This window comes from Excalfactoria chinensis, chromosome 9 (assembly GCF_039878825.1).
Source record: "Excalfactoria chinensis isolate bCotChi1 chromosome 9, bCotChi1.hap2, whole genome shotgun sequence".
Lineage (NCBI taxonomy): Eukaryota > Metazoa > Chordata > Aves > Galliformes > Phasianidae > Excalfactoria > Excalfactoria chinensis.
In genome coordinates, this window is record NC_092833.1 from 15614779 (window position 1) to 15630656 (window position 15878).

The 15878-nt window shown below is 47.0% G+C and overlaps 1 protein-coding gene across 2 annotated transcripts in view; it reads left to right on the forward strand.

Annotated features, from left to right (window-relative positions):
- Window positions 1-15648, forward strand: part of PLD1 (phospholipase D1) — a 38390-nt gene extending 22742 nt beyond the window's left edge. For both annotated transcript variants that reach the window (XM_072344226.1, XM_072344227.1), the window contains 12 exons: window positions 174-390; window positions 1980-2108; window positions 2348-2466; window positions 2608-2721; window positions 6055-6165; window positions 6408-6496; window positions 7708-7821; window positions 8322-8371; window positions 9229-9363; window positions 10194-10347; window positions 10948-11062; window positions 11360-15648. In XM_072344226.1, coding sequence (XP_072200327.1) covers window positions 174-390; window positions 1980-2108; window positions 2348-2466; window positions 2608-2721; window positions 6055-6165; window positions 6408-6496; window positions 7708-7821; window positions 8322-8371; window positions 9229-9363; window positions 10194-10347; window positions 10948-11062; window positions 11360-11584 — 1572 coding nt within the window. In that variant the 3' untranslated portion in view covers window positions 11585-15648. The remainder of the gene's footprint in view (window positions 1-173; window positions 391-1979; window positions 2109-2347; window positions 2467-2607; window positions 2722-6054; window positions 6166-6407; window positions 6497-7707; window positions 7822-8321; window positions 8372-9228; window positions 9364-10193; window positions 10348-10947; window positions 11063-11359) is intronic.
- Window positions 15649-15878: the final 230 nt, after the last annotated feature.

Consider the following 15878-nt stretch of genomic DNA (forward strand, 5'->3'; position numbering starts at 1 on the left):
TCTAAAACAGTGTAAAGAGGTGTCACCATGTGACAACTACACAGAAAGTAGTAATCCAGAGTAAATTGATGGGTAACTGGTTGAAGAACATGCTGCTAGCTGTCATCAGTGGATTTTCCTGCAATTAAAGAAGAAAATGCTCATACATGCAGCCACGTCCTGTGTCTTTCCAGTCTGCAGCTGAGTCGTCTGAACACAACACCCCGCAGTCTCAAGCTTCGTCCCCAGAAAGCCATTTGTTCCAGAAGAATGCTGATGATGTCCCAGACATATCAAAAATGAAAGGGGTAGGAAAATCCAGGAAGTTTTCCAGGTTCACTATTTACAAGCATCTCCATAGACACGGCATGCACCATGCTGACAGCGTCAGCAGCATAGACAGTGAATCAAGTAAGTAAGGTGCTTCATCCCAGCTATACCCAAACGGCATATATAAAAGCTGTGTGGAGGTGGGTGGTGGGCGTGCGTGCAGATTCACATAATTTCTGGGGTAATGTGCTCTTTGTAAAGAAGAAGAGTTGATTAATTCCGTAACTATCGGAATAATAATTATGTTTAGACAATATGTAAATCTGTGTTACTGCAAAGTACACAAGAGCAGTTGTAAGTGGATTTGCATTTAGTTAATTAGCAATTGTCGGATGACGTGGTGCAGTGTGTGTGTGTGTGGTGCCTAATGCTTACAATGTGGGAAAACTTTTGTTCCTGCATGGGAGAACTGCCTCTTCTGTTTTCCAATTTGCATTTGTTACAACAGGTGAAACCATTTCTGAATATGACTGTCCCCTCTCATAGGCTCGTGTTGCATAGACTCAAACCAGTTCACTCAAATTGAATCATTCCTGCTTGCTAGAGAGGCTGTTTGACAGCCAGATATTTGAATACAGCTTTTAATTCCCCATAGGAAAAATGATTTCCAAGCTAAAGGCACAGGAGTCAGTGAAATATTCATTCTGGCATGGAGTTCTTCCTGAAATCTCCCTGCAGAGCTTTCTCCTTCCCCTGGCTGGAGCATAGCTGGGCCGCTTGCAGTCAGCTCAGGGTGTATATTGAGGCAGTAAAGGCATCATGATCTGTTTAGTTTCAGACCAGCTGGGTCTGGAATCTGGTGCTTTCCATACTGTCACTTGTAGTTTCAGCAGATTGACGTTTCATTTGAGCTCCTGTCACATAAGGTGTCACCAGCCTGGAGCAGGGAGCAGCGCTGCAGAAGCAGACATGCATTTTTGTCATAAACAGAGCATCTTGACTTCCTGTGGGTTGCTGAAACCCCTTTAGAAGTCAACCTAATTTAGTTCAGAGTTTAAAGCCCTCTCTGAAAACGTTCCTTCACCTCCACAGTGAATCCAGAAGGAGTTGGGCAGTTGGGTGCACTGAGTTGTTCTCATATCTGACTGATGGCAAAAGATGGCATTGTTATTTGGAAAACAAAACAAAAAACCAGACCACCACCACCAAATAAAGCAAACCACAGTATTTCATGTGGAAACATGAACTTTCAAATCATTTCATTTTAATTAATAAGGACTAGTTTACATTACAGGAGATACATCCTACTGTAAAGTCAAAATCATAACCCATCTAGCAGAGAAGCTGGAGTTAGTACAGTAAGGCACATTACATGGGTGATACAATTGATTTTCTTCTACATGTTGCCACTGAAGTCAGTGATATCCCACATGGAAACGTTTAGGTGAAAAGACAAGCAATTCTGGAGTAATTTTTTAGTCCAGCGTAGCGAGAATTCAGGATTTTATTTCCATAACAAACTAATGTATACATAAAATCTGTCCTGATTATATCGCATATTTAGATAGGAAAGAAGAAACACTAACAGAATGACTAGGGAGAAAAATGCTTCGGCTGAGCAGGACTGGCAGATCCCACCAATGCTGTTGCATGGCAGTGAGCCTCACACCATTCAGTGGACAGTCCTGACTTTGGAGCATGTGTTTTTTTATTTTCTTTGCCTGTGACAGATAAAGGATCCATCCGCAGCTTGAAGACGGGTGTGGGAGAACTGCTTGGGGAAACCAGGTTCTGGCATGGGAAAGACTATTGCAACTTTGTCTTTAAAGACTGGGTTCAGCTTGACAAGCCTTTTGCTGGTGAGTGCCTTCGCTTACTGGAAGCTGTGAAACTGCTTTGGTTTGGCTGTTAGGAATAAGCAGCAAACTCCCTATGAAAGGTTTTGGGGCAGCTCTCCTGTCTATGGACTTGGACTGTAGGGGCAGTCAGCCTGCATTGCTCTTGGTGCCATGTCACAGAAAGCTTAGTGTGAGGATGGGGATGCTGCAATTTTCCTCCTTAGTCTGAAGAGGTCCAAATGTGCTTTCCTGTCCCACAGACTTCATTGACAGATACACCACCCCTAGGATGCCCTGGCATGACATCTCCTCTGTGGTGCATGGCAAAGCAGCACGTGATGTGGCCCGGCACTTCATCCAGCGCTGGAACTTCACCAAGGTGAGTAGGGGGCACAGAGACTGGAGGTGCACATGTGCCTTATTTGTGTGCCCTTTACAGATGTGCTTTCTTTGTTTTCTTTTTTATATTACCGTGTTTCAGTCTCCTCAAGGGCTTTTATTCTCTATTTCCCTGGGGCAGATCATGAAACCCAAATACCGATCCCTGTCCTACCCATTCCTGTTGCCAAAATCTCAGCAAACTGCTAACGAGTTGAAGTATCAGGTGCCTGATGCTGTTCGTGCCACAGTCCAGGTGAGTGCTGATGGTCTCCTAATTATGTTCTCCTAAGAGCATTTTTCATCTTTCTGGAAGGAAATCCCTCTACAAACTCTCTGTAGGACTTAAGTAGGAGTTTTTCATGTCATATTTGTTGTTTGTAGCACAGCTGATCAACCCCTCAAAACTGCAATGAAATGATGAGTGAGTTTATACCTCCAGCTTCAGAGATTAGTGGACTGAGCAGCACGCCATGCTCAAGTTTTGGGAGCTCCACAGCTTGGTACAGTGTAGTAGCTACAGTTTTGTTTCTGACCATCATCCTCATGATTGCAAAAATGTGTTTATTAGAAACACTCTTAGCCATATTTAGTGTAAATATTGAATGCAAGTGTTAACCAGCAGAAGCATGGACTTGTTAAAGAACACAAAGTCAAAAGTAGTTATGCTGAAGCAGCAAGTCAACAGGGTGTCTCTGTGAACAAAAGATGTGTGAAATAAGAGGGATGAGACCCAAAGCAGGAAACATCCATGAACTCACTGCTCAAAGGGAGCGGTCCACCCAGATGACAGCAATGCCTGGGGATGCTTCATGAAGCAAGAAGCATTTGTCTGGGTTTGTGGGCTGCTGGGCATTGTCTGTGCCTGGCCATGTGGTGAGGGGTGGGCAGCACAGGCTGTGTGACAGTCCTGTGTCACATAGATGGGTTTGGGCATTTTATGTCAAGTGCCAAAACACTGCTTGTGGCTTGTTGAGAAATGGTCTCGCTCCAGGCACCGCTGTGCTTCTGTGTGGCTGCAAATACCTCCCCAGTTGTGTCCGTGACACTGGTTTATTTGGAAACTCTGCTCTCATGGAGGTGTGGGGTTTTGCTTCCCCAGAGCATGCTGTGAGATAAAGCACAACCTCAAATGATGGGCTTTGCTGTAGAAAAGAAAAGGTTAAGCTCTAGTGATTACCAAGCTAGAAGTTGGGTTTGTCTTGTGAATTATTCATTTAAAATACCTCTCATTTCTAATTGATGCTCAGTTGCAGCTTTTAGAGCCCCGTCAGGATCCTGATAACTAATTCTTTGCTGGGACACCAGCCAAGCCTGTGTGATTCTACCTTGGTGTTGCTTGGGGACTATGTGAGCAATGTCAGAGCAGGAATCACTGTCCAGTGTCCCTGGGCATGATTGTCAAAAATCTGGCTGATGCTTTTCTTGTTTCTGAGCTTGTTTGCAAATCTGTCTTCAATTGTGGGCGGATCAGAGGCAGAGACAGCACAAAGGGTCTGTGGGGACTGCTGGTCCGAGCCACTGACCTGTCATCAACATGTTCTGACCTCGTTGTACCATCTGTCTCTGCTCTGCTTAGTCAAAGGGCAGCAGGAGAGTGTGCTTTAGGGAGGGTTTGGAAGAAGGCAGGGTGAGCAGGGGGTGAGCAATGTGTGCATGGGAAGCAAACGTGGAGTTGCGGGCTGGGAGGGAGGAACGCTTGGATCAGCTGTAGGGGTGCTCAGGCACAATGCATCCTTCGTCTACCCTCATCTGAACTTTCGGTCTTTGCTTGCCATGGCAATGTGGTTGCACATGGATTTTGCAAGAGTCAGAAAGCCGAAGGCAGCGTCGGGTTGTTTCCATTCCAGAGCTGGCGATTATCAGCCAAAGACAGCACTACTGAAGATGTGTGGTGAGGCAATATCTGGTCCATGATGTAAATGCAATGAAGATTTAGTGTTCTGCCAATGACAAAAGCCTCTTTGAAGCCTGCAGGAGGGCCTGCATTGTTCAGGATTTATGCATTAGCTCTTAGCAAGCATAAAATTTATGACTTCAGTCGGTGAAAGAAGTCAAAGATGTTGAGCCTGAGCACTTCACACTGCTGCTGTCTGTGGGACTTGTGAGAGGAGAGAAAGAGGATGGGGATGCCAGCTCTTGGTAGTGGCATTGTGGCCTTTTCTCCATAGCAAAAGAGTTTGGATTTAAAGCCGTTCATTTAGAACACTCTGTCAGCACAGGACAGATTGCCTGGGGTGAGGTGGAGCTGCATGATGCTGCCCTTGGTGGACACAAAGGTCTCCTCCTGCCTGTCCCTATAGCTATGGAGCCATGCAGTGATTGGTGATGGCCTCCGAATTGATCCATGTTGAAAATGACCAGGCTTTATTTAGAGGAGGGTCAAACTGCAGAGCCTTACCTCCAAGACAGTATCTTCTATCACTTCTCTCCCCACATGCAACTTGTGCATAAAGCAAAAGGGGATTTCCTTGCAGCACTCCATCAGCAGAGACGTTGCTGGGGACTGTGGTTGTGTCCAGGTGGGTCCCCAAGGACTGGGATGCAGGCTGGGATGTGGAAGAGCTGGATTTGAGAAATGGAAGCTGTGGGTCTGGAAGGGGATTGTTGGGTGGTTGTGGTGGTTGTTATCTGCGCAGGGAGAAAGAAAAGAAACGCACTGGAGGGATTATATGGAGAAACAAGGTTATGCCCTGAAAGAGGACAGCTTTGTGCATTTACTGACACACGCTTCACAGATCCATTGCATTTTCCTCTTGTCCAGTGTGTCTACTGTGCTGCTATGATGGCTCTTTTGTGATGCTTACAGCTATTGTTTCACTGTTTTTGTCTTGACAGTGTTTAAAGACAGAGGCTAACCAAGAGTAATTATTTTCCCCTTGCAAGTACCAACGTTTAATTAAAAACCACATTTCTACCCAGGGGAATGCTGCTCAGGGCATGCTCTGACTGTTGCTGTGTAGATGATGTTCTTCATGTGGGTCTGGCACTTTTGCAGGGAGAGGATGTGCTCTGGGGATCTTGCAGGATCTGCTTTAGAACTGGATTTCCAGAAAAAAAAAAAAAAAAGAAAAAAAGAAAAAAGAAAGAAAAAAAAAAGAGTTTGGGCAGTTGAACTGCTATGAATTTTAGAAGTCATCTCATCTGATGAAATAAATGACCTCAGGTGCACATGGCAAGGCTGTGGGCAGCACTATCAGGTTGGCTGTGTAATTACATACTGCCCAGCTGTGGGGAAAAATGCACTGAGCACAGTGGAGATCTCGGATTTACTGGAGAGGTCGCTGATTGGCTGTGCACCCCTAAAGCCTGCAAATCTTTAAGCAAGAATGGGTCTTCTGTGCTCCTAGGAATTGGTGTAGAACTACTCAGCTGGCAGAGTAACAGCACTGGGACAGGGCAGTTTCCATCAAAACATTATTAAGCATTAACACTATTCTTGAGCCTCCTTTTCCCTTATTACTAATGCAGTATGAATGGGGAGTGTTGCACTTAGTGCCTTTCCTAGTTGAATCCTGAAGGGCAGCAGCGCCTCTCAGACAATGCAGTGCTGCTGGGGCAGAGGCAAAGTGTTGGCCTGTGCTTCCAGGTGATCCGCTCCGCTGCAGACTGGTCGGCTGGCATCAAGTACCACGAGGAGTCCATCCACACCGCCTATGTCAACGTGATCGAGAACAGCAAGCACTACATCTACATTGAGGTGGGTGGAAGGAGGGGAGGCAGTGGGGTCGTGGTGCCATCAGAAGGGCAGCTCTTGAGAGCTGGTCTTTTAGGAATTTTGAGACTTGGGGATATTTACACAGAATCTGCTCTGAACTTTTGGGGCTGTTTTTACCGACATCAGATCAAGGCCCTTGATCTGAAGGAAAGCAACTGATATGTACATATTTTTTGCTCATCTCTGGCAGTATGTGACAGTGGTTGTTCTTGCTCTTCCCGCAGAACCAGTTTTTTATTAGCTGTGCTGACGACAAAGTTGTCTGGAACAAGATCGGCGATGCGATTGCTCAGAGGATTCTTAAAGCTCACAGGTAAGCTCTTCTTAACAAGGCAGTCAGAGTCTGCCAGCTGCATTTGTGCAGTGTGGCTCAAAATAATACTGTAATGGACACGACTGTAAAGTAGCTCTTCTTCACGGCACCTGTGTGGTCAAACATCTACGTGCTTTCACAGCAGTCAGACTCTTCAGTGGTTTCTGTGCTACCAGGAAATGGTGTTTTGGACTTGCTCTGATGCATGTGTATATTTAATGATGTAAATTGTGTGAAAGGCAAGCCTTCTGTGCTTCCCAGTGGCCCCACATTTGTGTATAGGCAGCCAGTCCTGGTCTGAGTGGGGGCCAAACTGATGGATGAGAAGGTTTAACTGGGATGCCTGGATTGATTAAACTATCTGTAGGGAGGACTGCTTTTAAACTGGGGATGCAAACACCTTTTGAGAATTTGACTGCAGGGTTCAGCTATTGATGGAGGGCTCTTTTTCTGATAAGTGCTGGAGAACAATTGCAGCCCACTGCAAGGGGCTGCAGTTTGTGCTGGGATGGACACAATCCAGCTGCAAGGTGCTCCTGTTACATGAGATGCCTGACCCCATGCTAACCTGAGCTCCACAGGCAGAGGCTTGTTTTTGTTCTGATCCTGGGCATCCTTGCTTAAGGTTGCTCTTTCAGAACTTATCTTGAAGATCTATGTATGTCATAACATAAAAGAGCATCCCTGTGTTGCTGGGCCAGAAAGCTTCCTACACTTTCTTTCACATGCTGTTTTTCCACGTACAGCTATAGGGAAGCGCTGTTGGAAATGAAGTAAACTCAGATCCTCTTTGTCTAAAACTACATAGCTATATTTACCTTCTTGAATGGCTGGTGTTCTGCTTGTGCCCTGAGCTTTTCCCAACTTTTCTGATGTTTCTGACTTCTTCAGGACAGAATGGAGCAGGCACTTCTCACTGTTGGGTTTCTGCCTGTTGTAGTGCCCAGCAGCAGAGACTGCAGAGCTGCTTTGTACCCTTGGCTTTGGGATGTGTGAACTTTCATGGTGGCACAAACAGACTGCAAAAATAATCTGAGCACGAACTGATGGCAGGTAGAGAAGACCTGAACCTGGAAGTACATTTCATACTTTGCTCCCTTCAAGCTTGTGTAGTGGCCTTGTGGACAGAAACCAAACCAGTCAACACAGAGAAAGTGAGACCAAGCAGGAAGACCTGCAGGCTGATATTTTCCTTGAATGTGTTGTTGTAGGGAAAACAAGCGTTACCGAGTGTACGTGGTGATCCCACTGCTGCCTGGCTTCGAGGGTGACATCTCGACAGGGGGGGGCAACGCGCTGCAGGCCATCATGCACTTCAACTACAGGTACTGTGTGCTGGGGGCCACCCGAAACTGCACCATGATGGGGCCCCGTGGCTTTGGCTTCAGTGCTGTGCTGTGAGCAGGGCACACACCACAGAGGGAAGTCCCAGCATCAGAGTGAGTTGGGTTGGAAGGGACCTTACCAGCCCCAGCCCCAACTGCTGCCATGGGACCTGATGGAGGTTGGTGACACCTCCCACCAGGACCCATCCATGACCTTAAGCATGCCCAGGGATGGATACCCACAGCTCTCTGGCAGCAGTGTCAGGGCCTCATGTCCCTCTGAGTAAAGAATTTCTTCCCTAAACATGGACTGGCACAGCTTTTTTTTTAGGAAATGAGCAGTTCTTGATAGTTCTTCATTTGTATGGGAATATGTGCATACATTTCTTCTGCTTGCACGGGGTATCTAAAAGGCATCTGTGTTTGCAATTTACCTTGCTTCAGTATATGCTATTGCCTCAAGCTGCTGTGGCACTCAGAGCTGATTAACTCCTTTCCAGGACCATGTGCCGAGGAGAAAATTCAATCCTGAGCCAGCTGAAGCCAGAAGGTAAGAGCTGTATTTCTTTCCTATGTGGCCATGAGATGCTGCCATTGGACAGATGGATCTGTAAAGCTGAAGCTCACGTTTTCTCGTTGCAGCATTATGCTGGGAGAGCTACAGCTGTGCAAACCCCAGGCGGTGGGGACAAGCACACCAAAAGCCTTGTTGCAAAACATTAGACAGCAAGGCCCTATCCGCAGCTCCTGGCTGCACTCAGTTCACTTCTTGCTGGTGTGTGCTGGTGTAGCCAAGGGATCGGGTTTGGGCTGAAGCATCATGAGCGACCTCAGCCTCCACAGCATCCCAGCAACCCAGTGGTTATGTGAGCCTTGGCTGCCTTCAGCCTTGCATCTGAATACAGCCCCCTTGTGGAGGAGGGAAGGACCCCAGGGAGGAGCGCAGCCCAGTTCCAGCTGCTTAGGTGTCTTGTAATCATGAGAGGCATCCCAAACACTTGTTAGTTCTGGTGCTCTGCATAAATCCTCCCTGCAGGCAATGACACTGGGCTGTGTATTCAATACTGTGCATGGACAAAGCACCTGCTTATAGCCTTTCTGCAGAAAAGCGGGCACCAGGTCCAGTGATTTTAGGGTTCCCATATCAGCTGGGAGTACTTTCATGTGGTGTGAGGGGGATTTGGGTCGCCTGTCACCAAAGTGGAATGTCTGAGCAGGCAGCAGAGCAGAGAGCCCACAGGTGATTTTAATGTCCATTCTTCAATAAATGTACTTCCAGTCCCTGCTTGTGTGCTTTTGTAGCACAAGCTGTTAAATCAAGCTGTGCCATTCGAATGGGGCTTTACATAAAGAGGACTTTTTCTTATTTTTCTCAGCCCATTGGTTTTGTTCTCTCTTCATTCTCAGTTGGAGATAAGTGGATCAACTACATTTCTTTCTGTGGGCTCCGAACGTATGCAGAGTTGGAAGGAAAACTGGTCACTGAGCTCATCTATGTCCACAGCAAGCTGCTGATTGCCGATGACAACACGGTCATAATCGGTGAGCAGGGATTCTGCCCTTAGCTTCTGCCCAGTGTGGGCTGTGATGCTGCATGCGTCTCTGTGCTGGGAGTTCTTCCTTATCAAATACTTTGCTGTTAGGTTACAAATACATAAATACATCAGAAGGGTATGTAGGAGGGAAAACAGGGTTTGAAAAGCTGTCGTTTAGTTTGTTATTTTGAAAACAGCTTTAAATCCCCGTGCAGCAGTTATGAGAATCCCAGTGCAGGGAATATTGTCCATCTGTCTTGTATCAGGCTCGGCTCTAGCAGGAGGACTTGTGAGACTTGTCATCTGTTCCTTAAAGAACAGAATGTGCTGTGAAATTTGGACGGTTTGGACAACATGTGTCATTTATCAGCTCTGTTTGCTAGGAGTGGGGAAATAGGTTATAGCAAGTAAGAGAGAGCATTTCATCTGTCTCTGTTACCATATTTATTATGAGACTGTGAAGCAAAGACAAGAAACCTCAGGCACTGAATTGCACATTGCAACTGAAAAGCAGAATTGGAGCCTGTTTCTTTAACAAAACCCTTTCTGATCTGTTATATCAGCAAAGAGAGCTCTTCCAAAGAGCAGTTCCATAGCAGATTATGCAAGAGCGAAACTCTCCCCTCCCTTAGAGCAGCAGCTCAGCCCTCACCTCAGATGGCTGCTGGTTAGGTTTGCTCTCCATACCCTCCCATGCTCATGAAGAAGCAATAACCTTTCTCCCCTTCCAAGAACAGTCAGGATTAACTAAGTCCAGCGCTCCACCTTCCCAGGAGGGACCGTTCCTTGGTGCTTTGTGCTTTATCACTTAGGTGACTGTTGCCTGTTCCCTCCCAGGCTCTGCCAACATCAATGACCGCAGCATGCTGGGCAAGCGGGACAGTGAAATAGCCATCATTGTGCAGGACACTGAGACTGTGCCCTCGGTGATGGATGGGGAGGAGTACAGCGCAGGGCGCTTCGCCCAGTCCCTCCGGCTGCGCTGCTTCAGGTAGGACAAGGGGACCGGCCAGGTTCAGGATCACAAGCTGAGCAATGCAACAAGCTGCTGCTGTGTCAGACTGAGCACTGCTGGGCCTGGCTCTAGCCCAGAGTTTGGCTGCTGCTTACCAGAGTTAATCTTCCTCCTGCTGTCCCTACCCTCAGCTGGCAGCTTGACTTACAGAGCATTTTGCTCAGGGAGTTCTCTAGGGGAGCTTGTAAATAAGACAGTGATGTTTTGCTCCGGATACTGTTTTCACACTGTCTCAATCTTGGGTGGTGGTATCTCTTTCTAATGAAAGCTTGTTCACTCAGAGCAACCATCTGGCTGGCAACACAGTCGTTGTTTCATTAAGACCTCTTTCCTTTTCCTTTCTTCCCCCCCCTCCCCCACGTTTCCCATCTGGACATTTACTGCACAGAAGAAAGGGCGAATATCAGGCAGCAATAAGGCTGAGGGATTGTGGCAGCAGGAAGGCGTGCTGCCTTTTAGCAAGTCCCAGGGACACTTGGGGACTTGTGCGTTTGGGACAGATTCCTTTCCTGGTATTTCCAAGAGACGGAGTGCCAGGCTTGAGCAGGCATCAATCCCTTCCTGTTTTTGTCTCAGGGTTGTCCTCGGTGGCTCCGATCTCAATCCAGACCACCAGGATCCTGTCTGTGAACGGTTCTTCAAGGAGGTGTGGATCTCCACAGCAGCTCGCAATGCCACCATCTTTGATAAGGTGATGCCTTGTCCCGTTGCAGGTGGGAGGTCTAGGGCAGCAGGGCCAGCTCCTGGAGTCAGTCAGATGTTCTGAATGAATGAACAGCATCATTAAAATGCCATAGCTGGGAACAAGAAACTGGAGCATCCTCACACCACTCCAGCATGTCTACTTCTACTTGGCCATCTCCAATCTGTATTTTAAACTGCTGCCATTTAGAGGAATACGTGTTCAGTATTTTTACCTTTCTCAGGAAATCCACCTCGCTGTATTTCCCCACGCTGACCTGCCACTTCTTCTCTCTGTTGCTCTCAGGTGTTTCGATGCCTTCCCAGTGACCAGGTGAATAATTTAGCCCAGCTGCGTGACTTCATCAACAAACCAATATTAGCGAACGATGATCCTGTGAAAGCAGCTGAAGAGTTGAAAAAGATTCGTGGGTTTCTGGTTCAATTCCCCTTCCGTTTCCTGGAGGAAGAGTACTTGCTTCCCTCTGTTGGAACAAAGGAGTCCATGGTACCCATGGAGGTTTGGACTTAAGGAAATGCAGACTGACTGCTTTACATGTTAAAGTTCGGTTCTCTGAAGACAAGCTGATGAACAATATGTGATTTCTGAGAGCTTCTTGTTGCTAAGGGAAGCGAAAAAGATCTCCACCAAGCTAATGTGCCTTTCTCAAGGATCTTGGTGGAGGAACTTCAAGCAAATCAACACTAGAAAGGCGGGGAGCAGAAAGACTTGGAATTTATGACAAATAAGAAGCTTCAACTCTGGAGGAGTTACTTCTTAAGGCATGTTCTGAGCACCTAAAGGATGCATGCCACTTCCTAGGACAGGGAACACATCCTAACTGCTGTTATTACTACTGCCAGCTGTGTGCTGTGGTTGCACACATGCTGTGGTTGTGCTGTGGGAGTCTCCTCAGGCTCTGGAGGGCACCACATGGCAGCTCAGCAGAGACCCTCACCTCATTTTGGGCACCATCAGAGCCCTTTGAGCAGTTCTGTCACTGCAGGAGGTGCTGCCCAACCATCACTGCTTACCAAGCGTGGATGTTGCATCTCTTAGTTGGAAACATACAAACAATCTGTTGTCAGAATCAGTATTTTGGTCTCTTCTCCCCTCTAGGGGAGGGAAAATACTGTTCTTCCTGTGGCTCAAGCAATCAGCATCCCTGTGTGCAACATGGTGCTGCGTGGGTGCTGGCAAAGGGCAGCCTCCATGGAGCTGAAGGTGCTGGCATCTCTCTGACCTTTACAGAAATGCAGCGCATCATTTTGTTTAAAAGGCACTTGGAAGCTTTTTCCAAGTTTTAAACTAAAGCCTTATGTCTCTGGAGCTGAAGGCAGATAAGGCACTGAGTGTGACAGGGAACAGCTACTCGTAAGCTAGCATGAGCCAAGCTGAACGCTATGCTCCATGTTCTTCACTCATGCAATTATATCATATTCTATAGGCAGATCTTTCCATTCCTTTTTTGCTCCCTATTTAAAAGAAGGGAGAGGCCATGAAGACAGAGGTGGTGTCAGCAGACTGTGCTCGGACTGAGCAGACACATCACTCTGTAGATAGGGCAAACGCAAGGAAAGGGGGGACTTCAGCAAAACCTGTTCTCTGATCTTCTTTGTTATTAGACCAGTTGTGATCCTGAGCTCAGTTGTACAGATCACATTCTACCAGGTAGAACTCTATTCCCAAACTATTTTGTATTTCACAGTGCAGTGAAGCAGCAATTTGATCCCGTATCCTTGAGCAAAACAGTGCATCTCCTGGGCTAGGACATGGCCTGGTAGGTTCCAGCCCAGTCTCTGTGCCATCCTCTGTCCCACAACAAACTGTGCCTCCTGATTTCTTGCCCAGCCCCAGCTGCAGCCTTGGGAGAGGAGCTCCCTGTGTCAAACACTAAGAACACGCTGCAGGAAACGCTCAGCAAAAGCTGCAGAGGTGGGAGGCCGAGCTCCTCTGCTGCACGAGGGCTGGGACTCGCTGAGGTGTGACCTGCATTGCTCCACATGCCCAAAGCTGCTCAGTCAAAAGCCCAGGTGATCTGTTTTTTAATTTAATTCATAAGCAAGTTTCTTTTTATTGTTTTTAGCTCTTCCAACAGTCTCACCTGTTTTTAACTGGAAAAGAATTACAGTGGTCATCCATCTATTCCCAACCACGTGGCTGGCATCACTTTCTAGCTGATTGTCTGCTCTGTCTTCAGAACTGTAAATAGGCACCAGGTCACTCTGCACGGCATTGCTTGAACAAGTAGCGAACACCAACATTCCCCGGGCAAATCACATTGCAGCCGTGTCCTGCCCTTCCCTCTGCTTTACGCTCTTTTTGTAGATGGAACTGTGAATTTCTCCTTTCTGTTCGGTGAACTCATGGTCTGATCAGCCAGGTGGAAGTGCATGTGCAGAAGTTTCATGATAATCTTTGGTCCAAGAGGTTGGTGCTTTTGGCCGGCATGCTGCTAACAGATAACTATTTTCTCTTGTTTTTTAACCTTAAAATCAACTTAGGGTTCCCCCCTTCTCGCAGAGCCAGAGCAAGGTGCCATGCATCAACTGTTGGCAATCAGAAGAGATCAAAGGTGTCTTGTTACGCCATGTCAGTGCTGCTTCTGAGCTTTTATCTCTTGAGATGTTTTTAGCTGATTTAGTTGGAACAAAGCTGCTAACTTCAAACAATGACAGCCTGTCAGAGCCATTGCAAGTCACAGGGATCGGCAGTCATAGTTGAAAAGGCTCAACCCCCACCGCCTGTATGCATGAACCTTGAAGAAATGTAAGACTGTCATCTTCCAAGTGCTCTTATTGTCCTCGTTCTCTTATTAGCAAAGATAGTTATAATCATTAGACTATATTGTCCTTAAGGTGGAAGCAAACTATTGGGGCTTCACGGCTATTGGTGTTAGCAGAGAACAGCTCTGCACACCTGAGCAGCAGTGTACACTCCACTCACCTGCACCCTGCGGCCATACCCAGGCTCTGTGGCTCTGCTCAGAGACAGCTGGAGCTTTATTTCTTATATTAAGAACCCTGTGAGGTTGAAGACCTTGAGATAGTTGATACTTATAACTGAACAATCACTACTTCTTAGGTCGTAGTGCCAGAGCACTTTGGCATTGCAGACCTTCCAGCTGCAAAGGATTGCTCACAGATGTACAGTACTGTAACGTGGGTTGTGGGTTCAAGCACTAGAGCAAGCCTGGAAACACGCACTGTTTCTTGTGGCGTTTACTCATTAGAACTGAATGAAAGGAGGGAGGTTTCTCCCAGGCTTAGGCTTTATTTCGCAGCTTAACCAAGTATGCCACTTTTTTTTTTTTTCTAATTTATTCCTTAAGAGATGCCACTTCGGGAACTCACACTCCTTATCATATCTGAATGATTAAAAAATAATAATAATCTAATATTTAAAAGTGTATGTATGTTGTTGTATGGAAGTTGGACTGGATAAGCGTTTCACAGTAGAACTGACACATGGTTTAAAAACTTGAGGGATAAGATGCCATCGTATGCTAAGAATGTTGCTAACAGTAACATCAGAGACAGCCAATGCTTTGGCTGCAGGGCTCAGCCTGCAGCTGGGAGGCACAGGTCTGTGCTCTGACTTATCTGCAGCTGGCCAATGTGTTCACAGAGGCACCAGGCCAGCAAGTCCTCAGTATGGGTTTTCCCAGGCCAACAGTGATGGTGCACAATGCCGTTGTTCCTTAAATCCACGCACAATCAGACTCGGGCTTGGTGTGCTGTTATCACTGCAGTGGAACTGTGCCTTTTTGCACTTGTTGCTAGAACTGCCTGGGCTTTGCAGTCTATACTCACCAGCTGCATCTATGGTCCATGAGAAAGTATCTGGATGGCCCTTTAAACGAATGCTTCTCTCTCCTCCTGCTGAATGTGCAGACCCCAGTCCCACTGCCCTGCCCTGGCCCCTTATTGCTGCTGTTCTGCACTGCCAGTGGAAGGGACGCTGTGGGAGCTGTGGATGTTTCAATGCATGCTCGTGTTTTGTGGCACTCATTCTGCAAAAGGTCCCCAGGATGCACTCTGTGCTGCACAGCTGGGAGCAGGACGGGGGTGAAACCAGGAGCACCGCGCTGTGCCAGTGAATCAAAGTGCAACATACACTGACTACATCAGACCACTGAATGCAATGATTCTCTATGGGTTTTTCCTTTTTTTTTTTTTTTCTTTTTTTCTGCCTGCTTTCTTGTTGTATTTTCGTATCTTTGATTATTTGTTTTTTACCCTCCCGCTGTTCTGTCCTCAATGTAAATAATTTGGATGTACTGACTTTTTCCTGACACTCGGGGAAAGAGAAAAACCTTGCCAAGAGTCACAGTTCCTGGAATGTTATTTTCTGTATCCTGTCTCTGGCAAACCCTGTCCCCAATGTGAGAGCTCCCACTGCGGGCTGAGCGCAGGTCCCTCACCCCTGCCTCCATGAGCACCCACTATCCCTTCTGTGAAGGCTGCTGGAACCCAGTTTGTACCCTTGTTTCTGCTGATTATTGCTTTCCTCTCCACTCTGTGTATGATAAATGAATGTGTATTAAAGGACTGAAAATACAACGGAGCATGGCGTGCTGAAACACTTGGCTTTGGTCTCATTCCTGCTTGTTCTGGGGTCCGCAGCCACATCCTGCTCATGGGGCGTAGAACAGTGGGACGTGGTGGGAAAAGGCCCAGAGTCTCTGAATATAAAAGGGTGGGTTGGAGCCATTGGGGTTTTCCCAGGAGAGAGAATTTGCTGAAGTAGAACTGCACAGGAAGAGCAGTCCCTTTTAACGTTCAGTAGAGGAAATTCAGCACTGAGAAGAGCAAAAAGCAGATTG